This window comes from Apostichopus japonicus, chromosome 16 (genome assembly GCF_037975245.1).
Source record: "Apostichopus japonicus isolate 1M-3 chromosome 16, ASM3797524v1, whole genome shotgun sequence".
Taxonomy (NCBI): domain Eukaryota; kingdom Metazoa; phylum Echinodermata; class Holothuroidea; order Aspidochirotida; family Stichopodidae; genus Apostichopus; species Apostichopus japonicus.
In genome coordinates this window covers 37,985,501-38,007,955 of record NC_092576.1, presented here as the reverse complement: position 1 = coordinate 38,007,955, position 22,455 = coordinate 37,985,501, and the positions used below count along the sequence as shown (strand labels likewise).

Sequence of the window (22,455 nt, the reverse complement as noted above, 5' to 3'; positions counted from 1 at the left end):
GCAATTGACCTGCATTGTACCTAAGTATTTTTATCTTCTATAGTAATCTGCACGGAACATAACAACAAGTCTAATCTAATGATCTTACCAAAATTAGTTTATTTTCCTTGTTCTAATTGATTATGATACATTTCGTCTTTTTCTTCCATTGACGCAACTAATGTAACTCAATACTTTTCTGAAAATCATATATACGTTTTATATTTCAAGAATCAAGAGCTTCTTGCAAAATACAAATCAGGATTCACATACGGTACATTGTTAAACTTCAGATATACCACGGTATTTTAATTATGTTTTCAAGTTTAATAACAGTACTAACAATAATTTCATTTGTAAAAGTATAAGCGTCACAAAACATTATCTCTTCACTCTACAGAAAGAAATTATTTGCACCCCATCAATTAGTTACAAAAGAATGTTAATTTCCATATCAAACATTTCATCTGTTACATTTAGCCAGTAAACACCCTCTCAATTTTTGTGTCTATAGTAGACCCATCAGATTACTTTAATGTCAATATGAACTTTGAGATTAGTCAGTGACTACAAGCGTGTTAGGAAATATGCAACCCGAACAGGAGACGCCATTTTGATACTACACAATTGGAACATATCATAGTGAAATACACATAAGTCGTGGCTCTGCTAAAACACCTGGCTGTGCAAGTTTCGTTTGACTGGACCTATTTCTAAGGTAATTCTCTTCTGTTGACGGTTTAGAATTTCAATATGATATTTAGATATTGTTTCTAGTCGTTACAATGTATGACAGTTCGTATTCTAGCTAGAACTAAAGTGTAAATGTTGAGTTACAGTTAGGCCCATTGTCAATAGGTTAGTTCTTGTTTGGCTTCCTTATTCCTATTCATGTACAGCTGTGGTTTATCAAATAACAGTCATATTTAAAACTGTCACAGTGATAATACAGTGTCTGGTACACCTTTTGCATTTCATGGGAACTATTATATCGATGATACAACACAAAGGCAAGGACATTTATAAAATTCCAAAGAAGAACACCTTTTTTGGTCACTATCCTACATTCTCTCACTCTATGGAGCATTACTTTTTTAATTATCATATCCTTCTTTATAATCAAAATTCTGCCTCATGTCTTTAAAAAACGGAAGTAAAACGTATTCCACTGCCATTGCAGATGTGTCAAAAGGATCTCAATGTTAAACCCATGGAGAAAATAACTCACACAATTATATCGCAATCCCTTAAGCAACCACATTTTACGTAGTGAATTGAATGGTAACTTGTCCTGGTCTGTCTAGTCTATGTTGGGTCATAGAGTCAAGGTGTAATTTTGAATGTCATAAATGAAATAATATGTATGAATACATGTGCGTTTCAGCATTACGTAATTACTAGAAGTGCCATCAGCATGTAACAAAACTTGACTTTCATATCTTAGTAGTAATAGTAATGATAGTAATAAACGTTAAATTTTAACTGGCATGTTGTCTACAAAGGCTAGAAATGCTGTTTTGCAATCTATCCCTAAAACAAAGGTGTCATGTACCTTGAACTTGGTGTACATATATCGAAGTGTCTCTTGAGTCATGAAATCTCAACCTCCCTATTCCTCAGCCAAATCCCGGAAATGACATATGTAACTTCATTAACTTCCTACTAGTCTGAGCTCTATTAACAAGCATCGGTACAATGTTTACAGATGTCAAATCAATTCTTCCGGTAGCTACGAATTACTAATACTTCATTTTCTCTCAGTAATCTCTCCTTCCTGCAATTTTCTCCACAAAGAAAAGTGTCATGAAATGAGGACGATGTAGTAAAGATGAACCAATATAAAACATCTGAATGCATATGTGCCCATGCATCAGGTTATTGCTTTATATTTCTCAGGAAATGTTGCGTTATAGTTAGGCCTTTTGTCAAAAGGTTAGTTATTGTTTGACTTCCTTATTCCTACTAATGTACAGCTTTAGTTTAACATATTTAACATATTTAAACTGTCAGAGTGATGATATAGTGTCTGGTACACCTTTTGCATTTTATGAGAACCAATTCTTACGATTATAAAATACAAAGGCAAGAACATTTCTAATATTCCAAAGCAGAACACCATTTCAGTCATTATCCTACATTCTCTCACTCTATGGAGCATTACTTTTGTAATTATCATATCCTTCGTTATAATCAAAATTCTACCTAAAGTCTTTGGAAAACGAAAAAAAAAAACATATTTCATGGCCATTGAAGATGTGTCAAAATGACAAAATTGTCAAAATGGTCAAAATCCATTAAGGAATTAACTCACATGGTTATATCGCAATCACTTAAGCAACCAAATTTCACGTAGTCAATTGAAGTCAACTTGTCCTGTTTTTCCCGGCAAGGTCTGTCTAGTCTACGTTGTGTCATAGAGTCAAGGTGTAATTTTCGAATGTCATAACATTAAAAAAAATATGTATGGCTACATGCACGTGTGAGCATTACATAATTACTAAACATGCCATCAGCATGTAACAAACATTGACTTGAATATCTTAGTAATAGTAGTGAACGTTAAATGTCAACTGTCATGAGGTCTACAGAGGCTCGAAATGTTGTTTCTCAATCATACCTAAAACAAAGGTGTCATGTACTTTGAACTTGGTGTACGCATATCGAAGTGTCTCTTGAGTGATGACATCACAACCTCCCTATTCCACAGTCATATCCTAGAATGACATCTGTAACTTCATTTTCCTACTAGTTTCAGCTCGTTTAACAAGCATCGGTACAATTATTACGGATGTCAAATCAATTTATCTGGTAGCTACGAATTACTAAAACTTCATTTCCTCTTAGTTATCCCACGCCCCTCCCCACGCCCTCCTCCCAAAAACCTCATGAATCGAAAACAATGTAGTACTGTTGAACCAACATAAAACATCTGAATGCATATATGCCCATTCATCAGGTTATTGTTTTATATTTCTGAGGAGTCGACAGAAATGATGAATCATATTTTTATTTCAATTGTTAATCCAAACAAATGAAAGAAATGGCTTTTATTAAAATATCTAGCTTTAAAAGTTGTTGTTTATAACAGTGCCGAATCAATTCGTGAAATGGGCAAGTTGCTTAATAATATATTGTTCATGTTTTAATAAGAGCGTTAACCGCTGCTGTAAAGTCGTTATATGAAGATAAAAACAGTCTTACTTGAATATGTTTTTATAACCACGGTACAATATATGTTTGAAATACGGTTACTTGTATATTTCTCAATTGAAAAGGGATCTTGGGCACGTTGTGGTTAAGGCAGTGGACTTGTGATCTAAGGATTACAGGTTCGAGCCCTGGCCATATTGCGTTGTGTCCTTGGACAAGGAAGTTTATCTACATTGCCTCTCTTCACCCACGTGTATAAATGGGGACTTGCGAGGTGACTATAGCTGCGTGCTCCGGTTTGTGGCTGCACCCTATGGAATGTCCCTGAGGGGACACGTGGCTGTGGTGCACTGTGGTGCTCAGGAGATATTGTTTGAATTGTGCACACTTTGGTGGGTAGGTGTGACAAGTTACTAATGACCAGGTTAAGAACAGCGCGGCAAGACTTCATTGCGCTATATAAGAACTGTTAATTATTAGTTGTTATTATTGTTAATCGAACTCTGTGGTTATTTTGCGTAACCAATCTTCTACTAGAAAGTATCACGTGGGCGAAAATATATTACACGGGATAAGAATAAACGCACCAAAACAAATTCAAAATGTGTTTGGTTCTGTCTCGTGATATGGAAAGGTTTGTATAGTGTACGTTTTCATTTATATTAGTAAAAATGAAAGTTATGGTTTAACATTGTTCACCTAAATATACTGAGACGACAGATGAAAGCTCATAAGGAAGACAACAAGAGTAAAAGAAAAAATAATATAAATAAAGTATTTAATAAAACGAGAACGAAACCAAAAGTTACAACTGTATAGATATCGAAGAGCTCGTTTTCATTCAGGCTCAATTGAATATAATAACATGAGGTGATCTTGCTGACTTTCTGTGGTGACCACAATAGACAAGGTTTGAAATGGTTTTGGTTTTTGTAAGTTTTGGAATGGTTTCATTTCTTTAGAAGCAAGAAGTGAATGCTCCATTCCCACGAACAAGTTATGACGTATGGTTTTGATTATATTGTCTTGATAAGTACCATTGTGAATGTACTATTACAACTGCAAGGCTGAGTGTGGAAAGCTGTACTTCACGCAGAATGAGAAGCAAACTGCACCCAAGGGCTCTAAACAAACAATAGTAATACAATTGAGGGAGAACCTTTTCAACGAGGCATTTTATTATTCACCGTTATGTATCTCTCTGAAGTATAATCTTACCCGATTACTTTAACTTAAAGCATTCTCACTATCGATATCAAATTCTTGCCAAAAACATTGTAGCTCTTTACCACAGTTTTTAATTCCCCGGAAGGCTTGGTTTGTTCAGGAGATGACGTAATCGATCAAAGGTTGCTTATTGTCGTCAGTGTTGTACCGAAACATATACTTACGTAGAAAATCAGTGGTCCATGTTCACATTCTGCTAACAGTTAAGCATCAATTCCCATTAAACATCCCCCTTCTGATACATCAAAGCCACTATTTACTTACCCCCCCCCCCCCCCCAAAAAAAAAAATTAACATTTGGCATTGAAACAAACATTACTTCCATGCTGTACAAAATTAGATATGCGATATGTTTTCCTACTCTATTTTGATACGTAGAATAAATTGTCATCACGATGTTAAAAAAGCATCACGCCAACTCTATGTGTTTTAATGTGTATTTCAATAAAATCAGTGAAAGAATTACGTAAAATATTTGATGTTCATTTTAGGGTTCAACTTATATATTATGTACGTTAAAATGACTCGTCAGGAAGAAAATGCTGCTTTAAAGATTGTTAACTTCTTGTTTTATAGAGCGGACTAAGAATAAGTAAACTGGAACGATAAGGAAACTGAAATATACTGTTCGGCATTGATGAGACAGTTATATTGATACTATTGAAGAGAGGGATATTTCACACAATGCTATTCTTGAAGTGAATGGGATTTGCAACCGTTAAGAACAAAGCGTAATTAAAAATTATATCACAACAGCATACCGCAAATAATAAGATATAACAAATGAAATGAAACCAAAAATAGTGATATTTATATTTTCAGATGCTTTGTTGAAAGCAGTATTACCTTATATCAAGAGAATAATATCAGTTTATATAGTTGTCACAAAAAGTAGAAACTGTTAGCCAGAAGTAAGTAGTATTTATTGTTCAAGTATTTATTTAACTGTTGATTAATTTCATGTTAGTATAATAAGCTGTGTATACCATTATGTTTTTATTTGAAAGTTTATAATCGCCAATCTAACCAGCTACAAAGTACGGCTTAAACAAACACTTCTCCACTAAAGACGTATTGTTAACGGCATAAACATGTAGCAAGGGTGTCACCTTCAAGTATATAAATATCATCCGCATACTGTTTACATTGTTGAAAGACTGAACGAACGTACAATGAATCGCACAACCCATACCAAGCATATCATATTACCTAAAATGCTTCATATATCACAAAAACTAAAAATATTCCAGGAACCTGACAATGTTTAACAAGCTAACTTTTATAGCTATACACCTTTCAATTGCTGTTTCCGATACATATATTGTATGATACGATATGATACGATACTATGGGATTTGATGTGACATGGTCAGGGTGTGATACGGTATGTTATATTATGAAATGATGAAATACTATGCGATGTGATTTGATGTGGTGTGACTTGATAGGGTATGATGTGACATGACATGATGTGTTGTGATATTAAGTGATGTAATGTGTTGTGATTTGATTTAACTTCCTGTGCCTTGATGTGCTTTGTAGTGCTGCTACTGTGGAGTTGTGTTATGACGTACTTTGATGTAACGTAATATAAAGCACTAAAGTACGGTCCATATAGACAGAAGATCCGTATTTCAGCATCCACATTCAGATATAACACGGCTCATAGCATCAACATCATATATTGATGATATATGTTATATCGCCCGGCATATTGAGTAAAATGTAGTATTATTTCTAGTGACAACCGTTTTATCATGACACGCATACAGTATCCCCGCTTTCCATGTTATTCTGTTCTTATTACCAACTTTCATTTGAAAGCAAGCTGGAGGTATCAATTCCTAACACATTGAAACGATGGTTGCTACCGTAAATCCAAGGTTAATATATCCCAACATTAACTTTTAATTAAACGTATTCGCTACAAACTGACCCATCACAGGTATTGCCTTGAGGAATTTCATTTATAGAATGTAGCTATGCTCCAAGCTACAATGACAACTCCACTAACTTGCTCTCCCACTCCACGCCCTCCATATACTCACTTTCCCATCTGCAACAGACCTACTGCGAGTGATTTTATTGTTTATCTCAATATTGAGTGATTCACTCATTTTATCTGTATTAATTTTATTTATTACTCATCCATGTTTCCTTTCATAAGATCAATTTACATTATATTATGGTCAATGGCTCTCTTAATACACAGATTGTGTAAACACAATCACTTTTCACAAGAGGAACATGGAAACTCGTTATTAAATTCGTATTTTAAGTTCACCAAATCACGCAACACTAACAATATATTTCCTACATCATATCTAGCAAATGTGTGTTGGTAATATTAATTCTTGTATAGGTACTGAGTATAACCTAACTGTGTTTTAGCACTTAAGTTTTATTACCGGTATATCTGGTCACTCTTTAAAAATATATTTAAAAACAAGGACTAAAAAATACTAAAGCCACATTGAGGGGATAAACGACAACATGTAACCATGCTCCGCTGGTTATACCATTTATTTCAATCAACATTGAACATGTATGGTTTAAAAAAAATAAAGACTGATTTCTATACACATATATATATATATATATATATATATATATATATATATATATATATATATATAGTTTAACAAATATTTCAATTGAGTGATTACCAGGAATCTAAGCCAAAATTCACTGTTGATGTGTTCAATGAGATAAAAAAATGGCGAATTTATTTATTCTGGAGGCCGTTAAATAAGCTGTGACATTAAAACAATATATCGGAGATTTGGTAATTGAAATTATTTCGAAACCCAGCATTTATGACGAGAAACTTACCATATGTGAAAAATTCCAAAATTAACCGTTGCTCTAAAAATGGAAAGCTGCTTTGACAAGAATGACTTCCACGCATTGTCGTTATCCAAAGGGTGAAATCTATCCTTGTTACAAAAGTATTATTTATCAAACGTGAAGAGGTAACAGTGACATTATCTGGTTTGCCATTTCCAAGTCCGTTTAAGGTAAAAGAAAGGTTAACAGCAGGTCTGCTACCAACAGCATAACATGAAACAGACACTGATTTCTTGTCAGGAATGTACATTGCTCTTTCACCGTCGTACTAAGAGTGATTACCGACATTCATGAATATAGTAGGAGGAACTTGAGAATAAATAAGGTAGAAATGAAAATCATTTACAAGGTAATGCCGCCTTGGGAAAAAATATACTCCACTTAGTCGTTGCTTATTCTGTAAAATTTAACAATGAACTTTTCGTTATATTTAATTAGAACGTATTTTTTCCCTAATTCGCACAATGATATTATATAGCATTTATGTTTATTGCAAGGTTTATATGTTTCACAACTTGGTGTATTTGGTAACGATTGGTTAGCGTATGTATACTAAAGTGTTGGTCAAGATTACAGGATGTAAATAATTAAGAATAATACTTTATTTGATTGAAGTCTTTAATAACAAATTGACGTTTTTTTTTTAGGAAATTAAACATGTTAGTACATTCATTTAAACAAAATAACGGTGACAAACCTTCAACGTCTACAAAATATGTGGACAAAGTTTGATAATTCCGGACGCAGTCGTATTTTCCGATATGTAGTAAAGATAATGGGTTGATGTACAATGAGCTATTGCGCAGTAAGAACAGGTTAGCTGAAAATTCATCACGCACCAAAAATCCTTCGGTGAATAGCAGCGTTTCCTGAAATTTCCATTCAATTTTATCTTGTTCCATGGCTTGGCATCCTTCAAGGAGAAACGATTTATTATAAGAAAGTGAAATCATATTAACATTGTTCGCAGATAAATCACACAGGAATGTTACACCGAGAGAAATCCAAACCTGAAAAAGCTTACAAACTACTTCCATCTTTTTTTTTTTGTTTATTTGCTTATCAAATATTAACATGAATCAGATATCTATAGAGATAAAGTGAAAAGATCTTCCTGCGAGTTAAAGAGTAATGAGTTAAAATGGAACGACATTCACTGCTATCAAAATGCATAATTATACTACGGATACTTGTAAGTCACGCAATAACGACACAACAACTTCGAGCAGAGTGTAACAAAATATATTCGGAAAATTGAGGTGAGTGTTTGTCACAAGGCTTAAAATGTTTTGCAACAACATAGTTCGATTAACCATAATCCATTGTTTTACCATCTTTTTAAAATAGATCTAACGTTCTAAGGTTCCGTTATATCAAACAAACACGAATATAATGGTACCACAGCGTTGAAGTTGTGTTGAAATGAAAAACGAAAACAGTATATATCACTTTTCTTGGTTAGGCAGTTATTTTATTAAAACGATGTACTACAGGAAAAACTAAGTATAGCTTAATGTTTAAAATATTAGCCTTAGAGGCGTTTGTCAACGTTTGCTGTTATAAATCATGCTGTGAACGAGTGTTATAATAGGTATACTTATAGTTTTTGTTTCTTTTAAGATTGATAAACCATCCCCTGAAAGTGCTGTCCATTGGTAAGCTCTCTCTGATTATAGTTTAGCTTTTAGTACTATTCAACATAACCTTTTGATCTATTTCCATTAGGTAACTCGGTCTGCTAACAAAATGGGTTTGTTTTGTCTACGGATTTTCATTGCTGCTGCGGTGTTACATTCAGCACTTTGGGGTGAGTTGCTATGATTTGAAGATTCAATGTAGATATACACATTGATTTAATAGTACTTGATTTGGTACACTTTATTGCCATTCTCAACGTTCTAACACGTGATATTATACGTTGTTCGTGACACTAATGTTCTATTTACTCCCTTCAAGTCATTGAGTCTACTAATATAAGCTATTTTATTGGTAGTTTTCTTCTCCTCTTTACATTTTTTAGTAGATTTAACTCTGTAAATGCTTCAGTAGGTTAAGTACTCATTCAAATAAATTTGAGCCTTGCTTTTATATCTTGTGTCCATTCACAGAAACATCAGTAGGCGATACAGCATGCTCCCCTGTCCAGTATCTTGAAATCGGTACCCGTGGTATCATTCAGTGTGCGTTTACTGAAAGTTTGCTGGCAATTACTTGGTACGATGTAGACAAAGGAGATCCGATATTGTTTTACAAAGACGGTGTAACAAGTGGACAAGGTTACGAGTCAGGAGAATTTGATATCTATCCTAACGGTTCACTAGTTATCAGAAATGTTAGCATCAATCACGAATCTGACTTCAGGGTCACAAAGATAATTTCAGGAACTATTCCCACTGTTTCACATCTCATTACGTTGCACACGACGGGTATGTATTTCAAGCTTGTAATATATAAGAAACGTACGTAATTATAGCCTAATCAGAGAAATTCAGTTGAAATTTGGTCCGCTGAGTGAAGGAAGTACCAATATCATCCATCACATTATACTGATTGATTAAAATGTCACTTTCCCGTACGTAATTCTATGATATTTTTTTTTTTTATTATAAATAATTCATATCAAGTTGTATCTTGTGGATTTTCTTTCGAGTGTCATGTAAATAATACTGAGAAAGTATGATTGAAATACGTCTGTGCTTTGATTGTTATATCCTATGTATTGGGTGTCAACAGATTTCTTATCCATTTCTCGGTGAATTCTGACTAATAGAGAGATAATTATGAGATATGGACATGTACTTTTTGATATAGCTTGATAGCACTCAATAATAAAAAATAAAAAAATGGCTCGACTACAAATAAGGACACTAAAATTTAAAATAAAAAGGTCATCATGATAAATAGGTGTTATTTATCTCGATTATGACATATAAAACCTAGCACTAATGAGACTCAACGCAGAAACTGAAAGGACCTTGATACGTTTACACACAGAGGCAAGACAAAAGGGAAAGTTTGTGGATTCATTTGACATGGTTTATATGAATAAAGCATTGCAAAAACAGACTTATATTATATTCGTATAACTGACGTCGGGAACTATGGGACAGTCAAATGAAGCTAATAAAACTCATTTGCACGTTTTAATAGTTCCTGCCACTGTCTACAAACCTTTACAGAACATTCATGGCTTCTTTTTAATCCAGGTTTTAGGCTAAACATCTCATTATTTGACCACGTCAACTAGCAGGGATCATAGCATGTGGTATTTACCAGCAGTAGGAATTTTTAAATGTTCAATAATTTTGTAAATTTGAAGGAACCATTAAATCACTTTTCAACATATGTATAATGTTATCAATGGAACATACATATTTAACAGTTATTTTAATACATCAATTAAAATATCACCGTTTGACTTATTATCTACAGTTAAGCCAGTTATGCGCAATCCTATCATAAAGGAATGTGAACAGATGGACGGTAATATTTGTTTTAAGTCGGTGACAGAACAACTTGAATTGAGCTGCTTCGTGAGTGGGAGTCGTCCTGCCGTCAACTTGAGATGGATAGAAAGGACCGCTGAACGGGATAACACCTTGAATTCAAGATACATCAATTCAACATATGATAATGTGACTTACACATCACGGGCTTCAACAAAGTTTAATTTTCAGAAAACATCTTTCTTAAGCCTTATCGTATGTGAAGCGTCGAGCATTCCACTGGATCTGCTGAAAGGAGAAAATATGATTTTGCTAGAGAATCAGCTTGCTAACAAGTTAGAGGTAGCTTCCATCATGCACTTCGTCAAACTGAGTTTTCCAATGAAGCTACCATGTGTGAATCCAAGATTAAATTTAATTGTTTGGAAACGATGTTGTGGTGAGGAGAATAATACCTTTGAAATAGAGTATATTAGTATTTTCCTTTCAAGCGATATGGCTGGATTTCAATACAGGGAGTACCAACTTGATGATGCTGGAAGCCTATCGTTACAAAGCGCTTTAGTTGAACACGAAGGAAGATACACCTGTATTTATGATGATGGTATCGATGGAGGTGCTCTATTGTACGATGTTTTTGTTATCGGTAGGGTTTCTTATATATTCCACTTGCAATGTCCATGGCAATTCCAACTTGCTCCTAAAATCTAACTGTAATGCTTAATAATCACGACAACGAGAAGAGGGGCAGGGCCTTGGGTAAAGGTCAATTATGGGTTCTGGGAAATATGTGATAAAGAATGTACCTTCATACAACCATAAAAGTACTATGAATTGAGTATGTATAATTCAAGTGGGGTATCGATGGAGGTGCTCTATTGTACGATGTTTTTGTTATCGGTAGGGTTTCTTATATATTCCACTTGCAATGTCCATGGCAATTCCAACTTGCTCCTAAAATCTAACTGTAATGCTTAATAATCACGACAACGAGAAGAGGGGCAGGGCCTTGGGTAAAGGTCAATTATGGGTTCTGGGAAATATGTGATAAAGAATGTACCTTCATACAACCATAAAAGTACTATGAATTGAGTATGTATAATTCAAGTGGGGACCTGTTAAAATAAGTGGACCCGGGACCAAGCCTGACTCTCGTCCCTGAATGTAAATATATACATCTTAACATTCAAATAAACATGTAAATATATGCAATCGATATTAGTTGAGGAGACCTCCATCAGTGTGCCAATTTCTATCGAGAAAAACGAAATTGGCTTTCATTTGTCCTAAAAATCCTTGAACCATACTTCGAAGACTGTAACGAACGTTACTACTTGGACCGAAATGGGTATTGTTTTTATTACTATTTATTTTGTCTGATTTGCAGTGGATCCAGTACCTGCGTTTCCAGTGATCGAAGGATGTAATCACCAGCAGTACTGCGTCTTGGAAAAACAAATTCAAGACGTTTTAACGTGCACTGTATCAGGAATAAGACCAAAGGTGACACTAGAATGGAAGGTGTTAGGACAGGATAATGCTATTAGTTTTTCAGAACAAACAGTAACGGTTACACAAAGAGATGACCGATATGATATTATTTTGAAAGCAAAACTTGGAATTCCTATCAAACCGGAAAACAAAGTCACTGTAGAATGCATCGCTGTTGGAGAAAATGCAGAACACTTCGATCTTTCTACAAAGATTGATGTCATCTTTTCAAATGGCAAGTATTCTAATAAATTCAGACCTTACTATTATCGAAAGTTTTAAATAGTGGAGGCTCATTTAGTGTAATATTAACCTGATATGTACTCACTGAAAGAAAATTTTGCATACTGTTGTAGTGCATAGTGTTTAGACATTAAACTTAAATTTGCAATGAAGAGTATACAATAACAATTCGATAATTTTGCTGTTAGATACCAAAAAATGAAAAATAAATTCGATACATATATAGTGGTAGCTTTCATAACTATTAGAGATATGTTACACATCCAGGCAATATTGTAGCATATATATTTGAAAACAAGGTTATATCTGTTTAATTGTGACTATACAACGGGTACATGTTTATTCACATGTATTGTATTACAATTCTTCCATTCTAGTACATCCGACGGAAGAAACATCGGTCAGAATATTCTTAGTACCGGTCGTAGTTGTAGTGGTTGCTGTTGTTACGGTGATTCTCGTAACTCTGTGTATAATCATGCAAAAAGGTAGATAAATATATATATAATTCGTATTACAATTTTAATCTCATGATCCTCTAGCATACGGTACTATATACGTTACATAAATGTGTCTTCCACCAAGTATAAACACTTCGTAATATCTTCGTTAAGTTATGTTATCGATCTTTAAGCTATTGCTGTAGCTCTTATTTTATGTATTTAATCGTTTCTTTTAAGAACTTGCATTGAATATAAGTAATACGACATAAACAATAATATCAATCTGCTAATGATTGGTTTTGCTAAGTCTTTAGAATAGTGATAATATACCACTAGGAATTTTAATCTTATATCAATTGTTTCAAAGTTATTATTAGTCACAGAAAAGAATCCAAATGCGCAACTGTAGATAATTTGCACTAGGAAGGACAACAGTAATTGTGTGTTATGCTTCTTTATACAATTTGGCACAGCTAATAGTTAAAGGAACACAATATAATGAAGCCTCCTTTCACTTTCAGTAAGAAAACGACAGATGATAAAGAAGCTGCAGACCGGCAATCTAGAAGAGGTAAATATATATATATATATATATTTATATATATATATATATATATATATATATATATCTGTGTACGGTGTTTAGTAGTGATGTATGGATATTAATTTGAACGGTTGTAGTAATAAATGGGATACTTTGGAGGTTCTGACGTTTTAAATGACATAATTTGCATATGAATTACTGCTTTGAAAGCAGAAATATAAATATAATGAGAGAATGTAATTACGCAATTTAATTATGTGGTACTAGTATATTACGTAGTTAGCAAAATGTGAATATTTTAAAATAATATTCATGTAATCGCTTCCAAGATTTCAAATGATTACATCTACAATTCAGAACACAACATCCATACACTTGATACTAACGCATATGTACATCTTTGTTTTTTAACAGACATTACCAATGATGAAAACAAAAAGAGGTGAGGCAGTTATTATTCATAAACCATTAAAAATTGATACTATTAAATTTGTATAGATACACACTGTCAATGTTAGCTTCAAACGCCGTAAAACCAATTTACATTAATCACATATTTGTTTGACATACGTTTTCAACTTTATATAATATAAATACCATAACAAACAATTAGTGAAATTTCAGTCTTCAGTTATGTCATTTTGATACAAATACTACCACACCATTTGGAAGAACAGTCATTGTTCCCATGGTGATTATATTATTTAACGAGTTTTAATTTATTACAGAGTTGTCAGAGAAAGAGACTCTTTTCATCGGACAGATAAAATCCAAATACGAACTGCTTTATGATTCAGTTCAACCAATACCATACATCAAAGACAGGATGTATTGTGTGGACAAGGTATTTGTTAATGGTGGTGTTGAATTTCTTGCTAACATGCCCGAAGGTGGAGGACAATCGAGGTGGGAAAGCTTAGGAACTTATCAAGATATACTCAGTGAGACATGTCTTAGCTCAAAACGACAAATTCTTGAAGGCGAACCTGGATATGGAAAATCAACTTTAACCTTACAACTGCTTTATGACTGGTGCCAGTCTGTCCACACTTCACCACTAATAAACATCGACGTTGTGATTTATCTTCGATTAAGACAGCTTGGTGGAGTTAACTCGATATACAGTGCAATTAGACAATTCATCCTTCCGAAAGATTCAAACATTAATGATGAAGATGTAAAAGAGATGCTTCATAACATGGATTCCGTGCTGGTTTTGTTAGATGGTTTTGATGAGTATCCGGATCAAGACAGTGCAGAAACAGACATCTTTCATATTTTGAATAAGAACATGCTGCAGGGAATTAAAGTAGTTCTAACAACAAGGGTATCGTGCTTACCGAAATATTTTGCACCACGCACTGAACGTGTTCGGCTTCAAGGGTTTGATGAGGAAGCCCACAGAACCTACATACGAAAAGCTGTTGTCGGAGAAGATGAAAAAGCAGTTGAGAAGTTGATGCGAAAACTACAGAAAAACCCACTTCTTGATGACCTGTGTCAAGTTCCTCTATTTTTTGTCATGTTTGCTCACATTACACACGAAAATGAAAAGATGGTAACATTCAATTCAGTAACTAGCTTTTTTCGCTATGTGATATCCTGCTTCCATAGTCATATGAGAATTAAAATGAAAGACGAAAACGTACAGAAATTTGAACTGTTAGAAAACGAACATAAGGCTCTTGACAAAATTGCTTTTGAAGCGTTAAGTAGAAAAAAACAGAAAATAGTTTGGGACAAAGAAAAACTTCGTAATCAACTAGGTTGTGAATTTTACGATCGGTATTTTCGCATTGGCATCCTTGTTGAAGAAGAAGTTCTAGATATAGCGGATGAAGTAAGTGACGAAAGTCATATTCAGTACAAAAAGGAGGTGAGGTTTTATCACAAACTCTTCTGCGAATGGTATGCTGCCTATTATGTTGCAGAATGTTTGTCTGCTAGCAGCACTGAAAATGCACACAGTTTTCTGGACAAATTAGATCCATTTGAATTACAATATGTATATCGATTTGTATGTGGTCTTGACAAGATTGCGGCCGAAAAAGTTATTCAGTACCTGCAAAGTAAAGTCGATGGGAAAAAGTTCGCAGTGTTGTGCATGCTTGAACAAGAAGAGAAAACTGAAAACTTTATAAAGAGAGTATCTGATTTGGTGTCTTCTGGTGTTACATCCATTGGTAAGGATGAGAGTAAACTGCTGCAGAGGTCTACGCTACAAATCCTGGGTGTTGCATCGAAACACAAGGTACATTTGTAAATCAATAAATGTTCGTCTTGTCACCAACATTACCTAAATGGGAACAATATGAAAATGTTAGAATGAAACATGATCAAATGACATATGTAATTAACTTCTACCCGGAAACCTCACTTTGACGATCTTTAATTTGCATGATACAAAATGTATTTCAATATTTTTAATTATTGTATTTCATCAAACATAAAGTATTATGTATATGATATATATTATAAAAAGAAGAGAACAGAAGTTGCAGGATATCATGCGAATGTCTGCCATTCATCAAAATTAATTTACGTCTGTAAATGAGCATGTCACTATTGATTAAGCTATTACATATTAGCTTAAAAATATATACTTTAAGGAATTAAGCTCGCAAAATCAATGACCACCAAATAATGTTCAGCTCACTTCTAGGAGAGTGGGATCCTAAACTTTTGCGACTTTCAAGCAAACATGCAGTTTGTGGTCGTTGGTGATGCACATACAAACTTTATTTATTTGAAATCACGTTTAGATACCCGTGTCCTGTCTGGTACTAGACAAGTCTTTTGCCAATGCAGACCAAAATGAAATCACGCTGAAATCTGGGCTGCGTGTGCCTATCATGCTACTCCTGGAGAAGCTAGAAATCAGAATGGAGAAGGGAATAGAAGTTACGCAAGAAGAACTGTTAAGTGTGTGGAGATATGTACAGCAGTGTCAGAAGTTGAAGAGATTGTCGTAAGTATTATACAAATATTGCATAAATATACATAAAAAGGCCTGTAAGACATTTTGTCAAGACATTTGGAATCAACTTCAGAGGCAGGAAAAAGTTCAATAATTCCAATGTTAAATGTGATATAAACATTAAACACACGTGTACATACGATTTTATAGTACATCCTGATACTGTCAAGTTAAATTTTGAACATGAAATACAATTTAAAAAAATATAATCAACTAGAAAAATAATACTTTCAGCGTCATATTTCTTTGCATACAAATTGATGTTTGGTGCTTATAGCATTGTATCCATATATACTTGCAAACTGAACCTATGGCTGTTATTACAAATGTCAGTGAGACATATGTATAACCCCGCGAGTATAAAATTGGTATATTAACTAACATTTTCAGAAACCAAGAAATACGTTTAGAGTCCACGAAATATTTTCGAAGAACATTCATTTACTTCACAAACTTGTTAATTTTGCAACATCGTTGTTCTTAATATTTCATTGCAACTCTTGTGAACAAGTTACTGATTTTAAATAAAACATTGAATGGATACTTATGTCCCATGATTGTTTCTAAACAAAAATTATCATATTTTTACGTCTGTCTATACCATGCAATCAATGTTATGGCATGTACTAATTGTTCTTACACTTAAGAAGTACCGTGCAGTCAAAATAACATACGTAAGTTCCACAAATGAAGATATGTGTCTACATGTTCACTTTTAAACTGTTATATTTTATTCACAGATTTATTGACTGTTTCTTGCCTGCGTCTATTCCCGTTGAACACTTTTCGAGTGTCATTAAATCAAGACACCCTAAAGGTAAGACAGATTCAATTAACGGATGAACACATCGCAGTCTTTATGTTGTATTTGTGTTCTGTTAACCTTTAACCGAACATTCATGAGCTGCTACTTCGATGATTCGAAACCAACAGATCTACTTATAAATGCTTACTCAATAGCACACATAATATTTGAAATAACCAATAAATGTCTAACTTTTGTTTTTCCTAGTCTTTTGGAAGCCCCTTGATTATGAATTTGCCTTAGAGCTTGAAAGTGGCAAATGGAAAATAAATTCTGAAGGGACGTCAAAGTTATCGGTAGGTACTTTGGTAGCATATGTCGTAATTCATGTTAACGTTTTCAGTTTTAAATGTTATTGTGTTCCAGTGTTCACTTTGGATATACCTCCTCCATGTATTCATCTAAGTTTCGTTAAATGTATTCTCATGAATCTCATCTAAGTACATTAAATTGCTATAGTGCTGAAATAATCACCCCTGTATCATGATACTTTAAGACTAGATAATAAGTAGCAAGAATAAGTACCACGTCAGTTGTTTCCGTAAATGTTATTGAAAATATTATTTTATCTCATTCATCATCGGAATTCTTGCTTCCATTTGTTGTTGTGCATGCCAAAAATGTTGTATTTCAGATTTTTTTTTCCACGCTCAATGGTTCAATGAATATATTTACATTAACAACGTATACATACTCGTGTATTTATCGTTCACATGTTTTTTTTTATCTAGTTCGTTGGTATCCATGTCTCGTAATATATTATTAACATATGTACAAAGCAGGTATATTCATTTACTGCTTGACATTATAAGTTACTTCCTTTTGTTATCAGACTGAGGACCGTCAGAGCTTACATAATCTGATGTCAAATACAGTAACGCTAAGCAAAGATGACAGTAAACATTTCCAAGGATATATGATAGAGCTCTTACACAATGCATCTTGTCACAAAGTACGTATCATCCTAGTATGTATTTAAATGTATCCACTATCAAATATAATAGAGCCTGTATTATTTATATGAAAATATAACAAACCTTGTTGTGTGTCTAGCAACAAGCTTACCTATCCAAATTTCATAGTAAATCGTATAGGTCAGATGTTGCGTGAAGCTTTTCAAACGGAATAAAGCAAGCTATTAATGGTTGTTTATACATTGTAATTATTCATTTTTTTTTCCATTCTACAGTAGATAAATAGTACATTCATATTGCACTTTTTTAAAGGACAAACAGCATAGTATGGAATATCGTACAGTAACGTAGCGTATTTAGGAATGTAAAAAAGAAAGTAACATTCACACCGCGGCTTTCTATCTCCTTTCTGTAGATTCCTATATACTGCGTGAATTTGACAAGCTCTTTTAAAGAGCTCGATGGAGATGGGAATATTATCCTTAGCTCTGGTCTCTCTCTACCAATCCTCACATCACTAGAGATACTGGATATACAAACAGAGAAAGGCAGGAAAATAAGTCAAAAAGAAGTGAATGCAACATTGGAGTACATACAGTATTGCCCAAGATTCAAGCAGTTGATGTAAGACCATTAATAAGTTCATGAGAGTAACATATATGTAAACTTTGTCATCTAAAATCAGCTATATTTGAACATTGTTGTGATTATTTTAAATATAAGCGTCTCTGGAATCGTGGACTTAAAGTGTAAACTATCTTTCCATAACTCAAAATAGTCACATTGATATGTGGAAGCGATACAGGCAAACATATATATATATATATATATATATATATATATATATATATATATATATATATATATATATATATATATATATATATATATATATATATATATATATATATATATATATATATATATATATATATATATATATATATATATATATATATATATATATATATGTATATAAACATTGCCTTACTGTACAGAAACACGCGATGCTGATTCGATTAGAGCTATTCTGAGTCCTCTGTCTAATTAAAGTGCTTGTTTTTTTTATTGGTTTCTGAAACAGGTTTGATGGCTGCTTGCTGCCGAGTTCTGTCTCTTTGGGCCCTTCTTTGTCAAAATTGGAATCAAAGAATATTAACGGTATCGTACAGTATAGTTCCTCGATATTCTCTTTCTTTCTGAACAGCATACTCGGAGATATATTACATTTAACAGTGTCTTTGTTAGTCCGGTACCTTACCTGTTTTCCGCTATTCTTGGACGTATTCGTAGAGAATTAGAACTTAATAACGTTCTTGGTGCGTCTGCAGTAAATAAATCTCGATTTGGTTTTCTCTGGCTTAGTCGATGTTCTGGCCATGACTTGTTATTGAAATGATTATTTTATTCTTTCTTTACACGTAGTTTTCTGTTTTCCCGACGGGCGGGAAGGGCGCCACTATAAGCTACATTTCCAGTCTGGTCATTGGCTGCTGGATCCTGGAACTTCGTCAGTTTTTCCTGTAATTATATTACTTTTTTCCTCATTTGCGTACTCACCACTTGATTAATATTGCGGCCTTTACCATGGAATTCGGTTCTATTAAAGTCCTGTTTACTATCAAATGTTTGGTATTATCTGTGGAACATGACACCTTTGTGCCGTTATGTTATACTGTGATACTCCAACAGAACTCCATACCTGAAACAGTGCCAATTTATAATTGATACTGGAATTTGTTTGTAGCGCGTTTGATGGAAGATATTGTATACATGGTTTCTGCGTCCTCTTAAAAGGGTCACAAAACCTTCGTTTTATACAACGAAACATAGCTTCAACCAATACCCGCGGTCACTAAAGTGACATTTTGAGATTGATCATCAAGTTGAACAATCAAGTTGAACAATGAACGCACTTGAACATCAAGTTAAACAATGAACGTACTGAAAACAAAACTATGACGCGGCTGAACGTGTCTAATGGTGAAACTAATTAAGAGCTGTAAAATGTTTCCGTTTTATGAATTTCTTTAATGTAGTAGAGGTTATGCTAAATTTACAATCAGTCATTTATCGACGCTTTCTGTTAAAATATTGTGTTACTATTTAATAATTAAAATTATATAATCGGTGGTTTTGAAATCCTGATAATTATGAAAAATAATGTGTTCTTTCCTTCTTTACAGTTGAAGCCGTTGGAGAAGTATTGATAGAGGTGGATTATGCAACCATACAACTCTTCTGTCCTTTTGGATGTGAAGTCTAGCCAATGTATTCCATTCCCAATACTGGTGGTATTGATCAAACATCAATGGTACACCAATCATTGAATCGTACGAACTTGATACCTTTTCTGGATGACAGTTTAACAAATTATATCGCGTGGCGTCTTCGCTTTTAGGTGGTGGACAAGAGGGAAGCATCTTGAAATTTCCGGAAGACGAATTTGTGTAACTTATGTTCATCAGTAGGCCATTGATGTCATACGAATTTTACGTGACCTCTTTTCAAACACCGCCACTGGTTCGGTACTGTCACTTGCTTCCCGTCGTACACTGCAGTAGCATATTTTACTAACAGTGGATATTTTACTAACAGTTTGTTATCGCTTTTTTTTGCTATTGTTTCCATCTTTCCTTATAATCCCTTTCCAAATTGTTGACTCAGATTCCCTTTTTGTTTTCACTTAAAGAATAAATTTCTTGCATTGGACCTATATTTGAAATGTTATATGATGCTATTGTTTATTTCATTGTATTCAATTATGTTTTATTTCATGGGAAACTGAAGAGAAAATAAGTGAACTGAATCGAAATTGTATGTTGAGATAATATATTATTATACTATTATATTATAATATTATTGTATTATATGTTGCAGCAATATATTATTGTACTATGTATTGCATATCTTCTGTAACATTTCTAAGTTGTAACTGTTGTAAAGTATTTTTGTATAATGAAAACAAACACATTGACCAGAGTCTTTAAGTCAAGTTGAATCATATGTCAAATATTAACGCGATTAATGATGTAGGTAAGATAAACAATGATTCAAGTTTAGGCACTCGTAAAACTGAAGAATTTTGAAAGTAAAACCGCTTTCATTGATATGTTGCTATTCTTTAAGATGATAACAATGTTATAATCATCAAGTTCTTCGTTTTCTGAATGAATACAGAATAAATAAACACGAATTAAACAATTCCTGTCTTGCTGCTGATTAAACCACATACCCACTTGTCTACCACTAATTGTGTATACCAACAGTTTAAATCTCTGTCAATTGATGATTTCAAGAGCAAAACCGACTTTTTATTGATGACAACTATATATTTGCAATATTGTAAAGTTTCTTTTGGGTCACCAAATATAGCAGTTTGCATATGAAAGAAAGCGCGCTCAAATAGTACGAGAAAAAAGTTTAATGCTTTGAATCTATAAAGGAATACGTACTTATGTATGAAATCGACAATGTTTCAGATTTCACAACAGTGAGGGAAGATAATAAAATAAAAAATACGTCCTGTGTAACTGATCCCGTCTTCCCGGTTTATATTGCCTCATTTCATTGCATCTGCATCGGTTGGCAATTACTGCGTGTCAGTACCTCGTATTAGATTATCCTCTTTGCAACAACTTTCATGTGGAATTATTGCCCCACATTTCTGCACGACTATGGATTAGTCTGATCCTAACTTTCCTCACCATCAGTGTCCATCTAAATTCACCTTTAACAAACAACCTGTTAGTTTCATTGTTTTGAAAAGCTATGTTAACTGAATGAAGGATTACGCCATTCGTTACTTGAAACAAATACTATTCTCCTTGCTCTCTCATAGTTTGATATATGACTGATAAGTCTGCTTAATGACATCTGTCAGTCTTTTTAAAACATATACTGTGACTTTATTGCTAAGTACATATAGTCTAATTTGTAATCACGAGGCTATTAACATAAACAACATTAATGTTGTATGGAGTCTTAATCATCTATCACATCCATGTAAATGTTGATGTTCCTCTTAATGAACATACATATACCATTCATTGTACATTTCACTCTCCAGAGATGTTCGTCATTTTCAAATCAAGGGGCAGCAAACATTGGGTAGTATATAGATACTTGTTACTTCCTCTAAGGGACAGCTTAGACTGTTAATAATATACTGCACATACAAGTGATATATTTTTGTTTATAATATGTTTTCTGTCATTGAAGGGCTGAGCCCGCACGCAGAACATACAGTGTCAAAAGTATACGTGGTTGCGCACTTGTTCCAGATTAATTAGGGTTTTCACTAATACTAAATGCTACTATGAAATGCTAGTTGATAAAAAGGAGACACGATAACTATACACGTAGTGTGATACTTTAATAAAATATGGA

The 22,455-nt window shown here is 33.6% G+C and overlaps 3 protein-coding genes across 5 annotated transcripts in view; 2 read left to right on the top strand and 1 right to left on the bottom strand.

Annotated features, from left to right (window-relative positions):
• Positions 1-22,455, top strand: part of LOC139982309 (uncharacterized) — a 540,410-nt gene that overhangs the window by 297,658 nt on the left and 220,297 nt on the right. The window lies entirely within an intron of this gene.
• The window catches only part of LOC139982303 (uncharacterized), a 168,376-nt gene that overhangs the window by 86,251 nt on the left and 59,670 nt on the right, over positions 1-22,455 (bottom strand). The window lies entirely within an intron of this gene.
• Positions 542-21,260, top strand: LOC139982291 (uncharacterized). The gene is made up of 17 exons (XM_071994976.1): positions 542-697; positions 8,929-9,010; positions 9,312-9,629; positions 10,636-11,295; positions 12,037-12,375; positions 12,761-12,871; positions 13,348-13,397; positions 13,785-13,812; positions 14,099-15,621; positions 16,133-16,338; positions 17,088-17,164; positions 17,360-17,448; positions 17,985-18,104; positions 18,482-18,690; positions 19,151-19,227; positions 19,492-19,589; positions 20,253-21,260. Exons 2-17 carry the CDS (start codon positions 8,950-8,952, stop codon positions 20,274-20,276), a joined length of 3,990 nt encoding a protein of 1,329 aa, XP_071851077.1. The 5' UTR covers positions 542-697; positions 8,929-8,949; the 3' UTR covers positions 20,277-21,260.

Bases quoted from the DNA above. Each gene is read 5' to 3' on its own strand.
- LOC139982291 (XM_071994976.1), top strand. From the start codon at position 8,950: ATGGGTTTGTTTTGTCTACGGATTTTCATTGCTGCTGCGGTGTTACAT. The intron at 16,339-17,087 runs GTAAGTATTATA...TTTTATTCACAG, and splicing joins CAGAAGTTGAAGAGATTGTC to ATTTATTGACTGTTTCTTGC. The intron at 17,165-17,359 runs GTAAGACAGATT...TGTTTTTCCTAG, and splicing joins TAAATCAAGACACCCTAAAG to TCTTTTGGAAGCCCCTTGAT.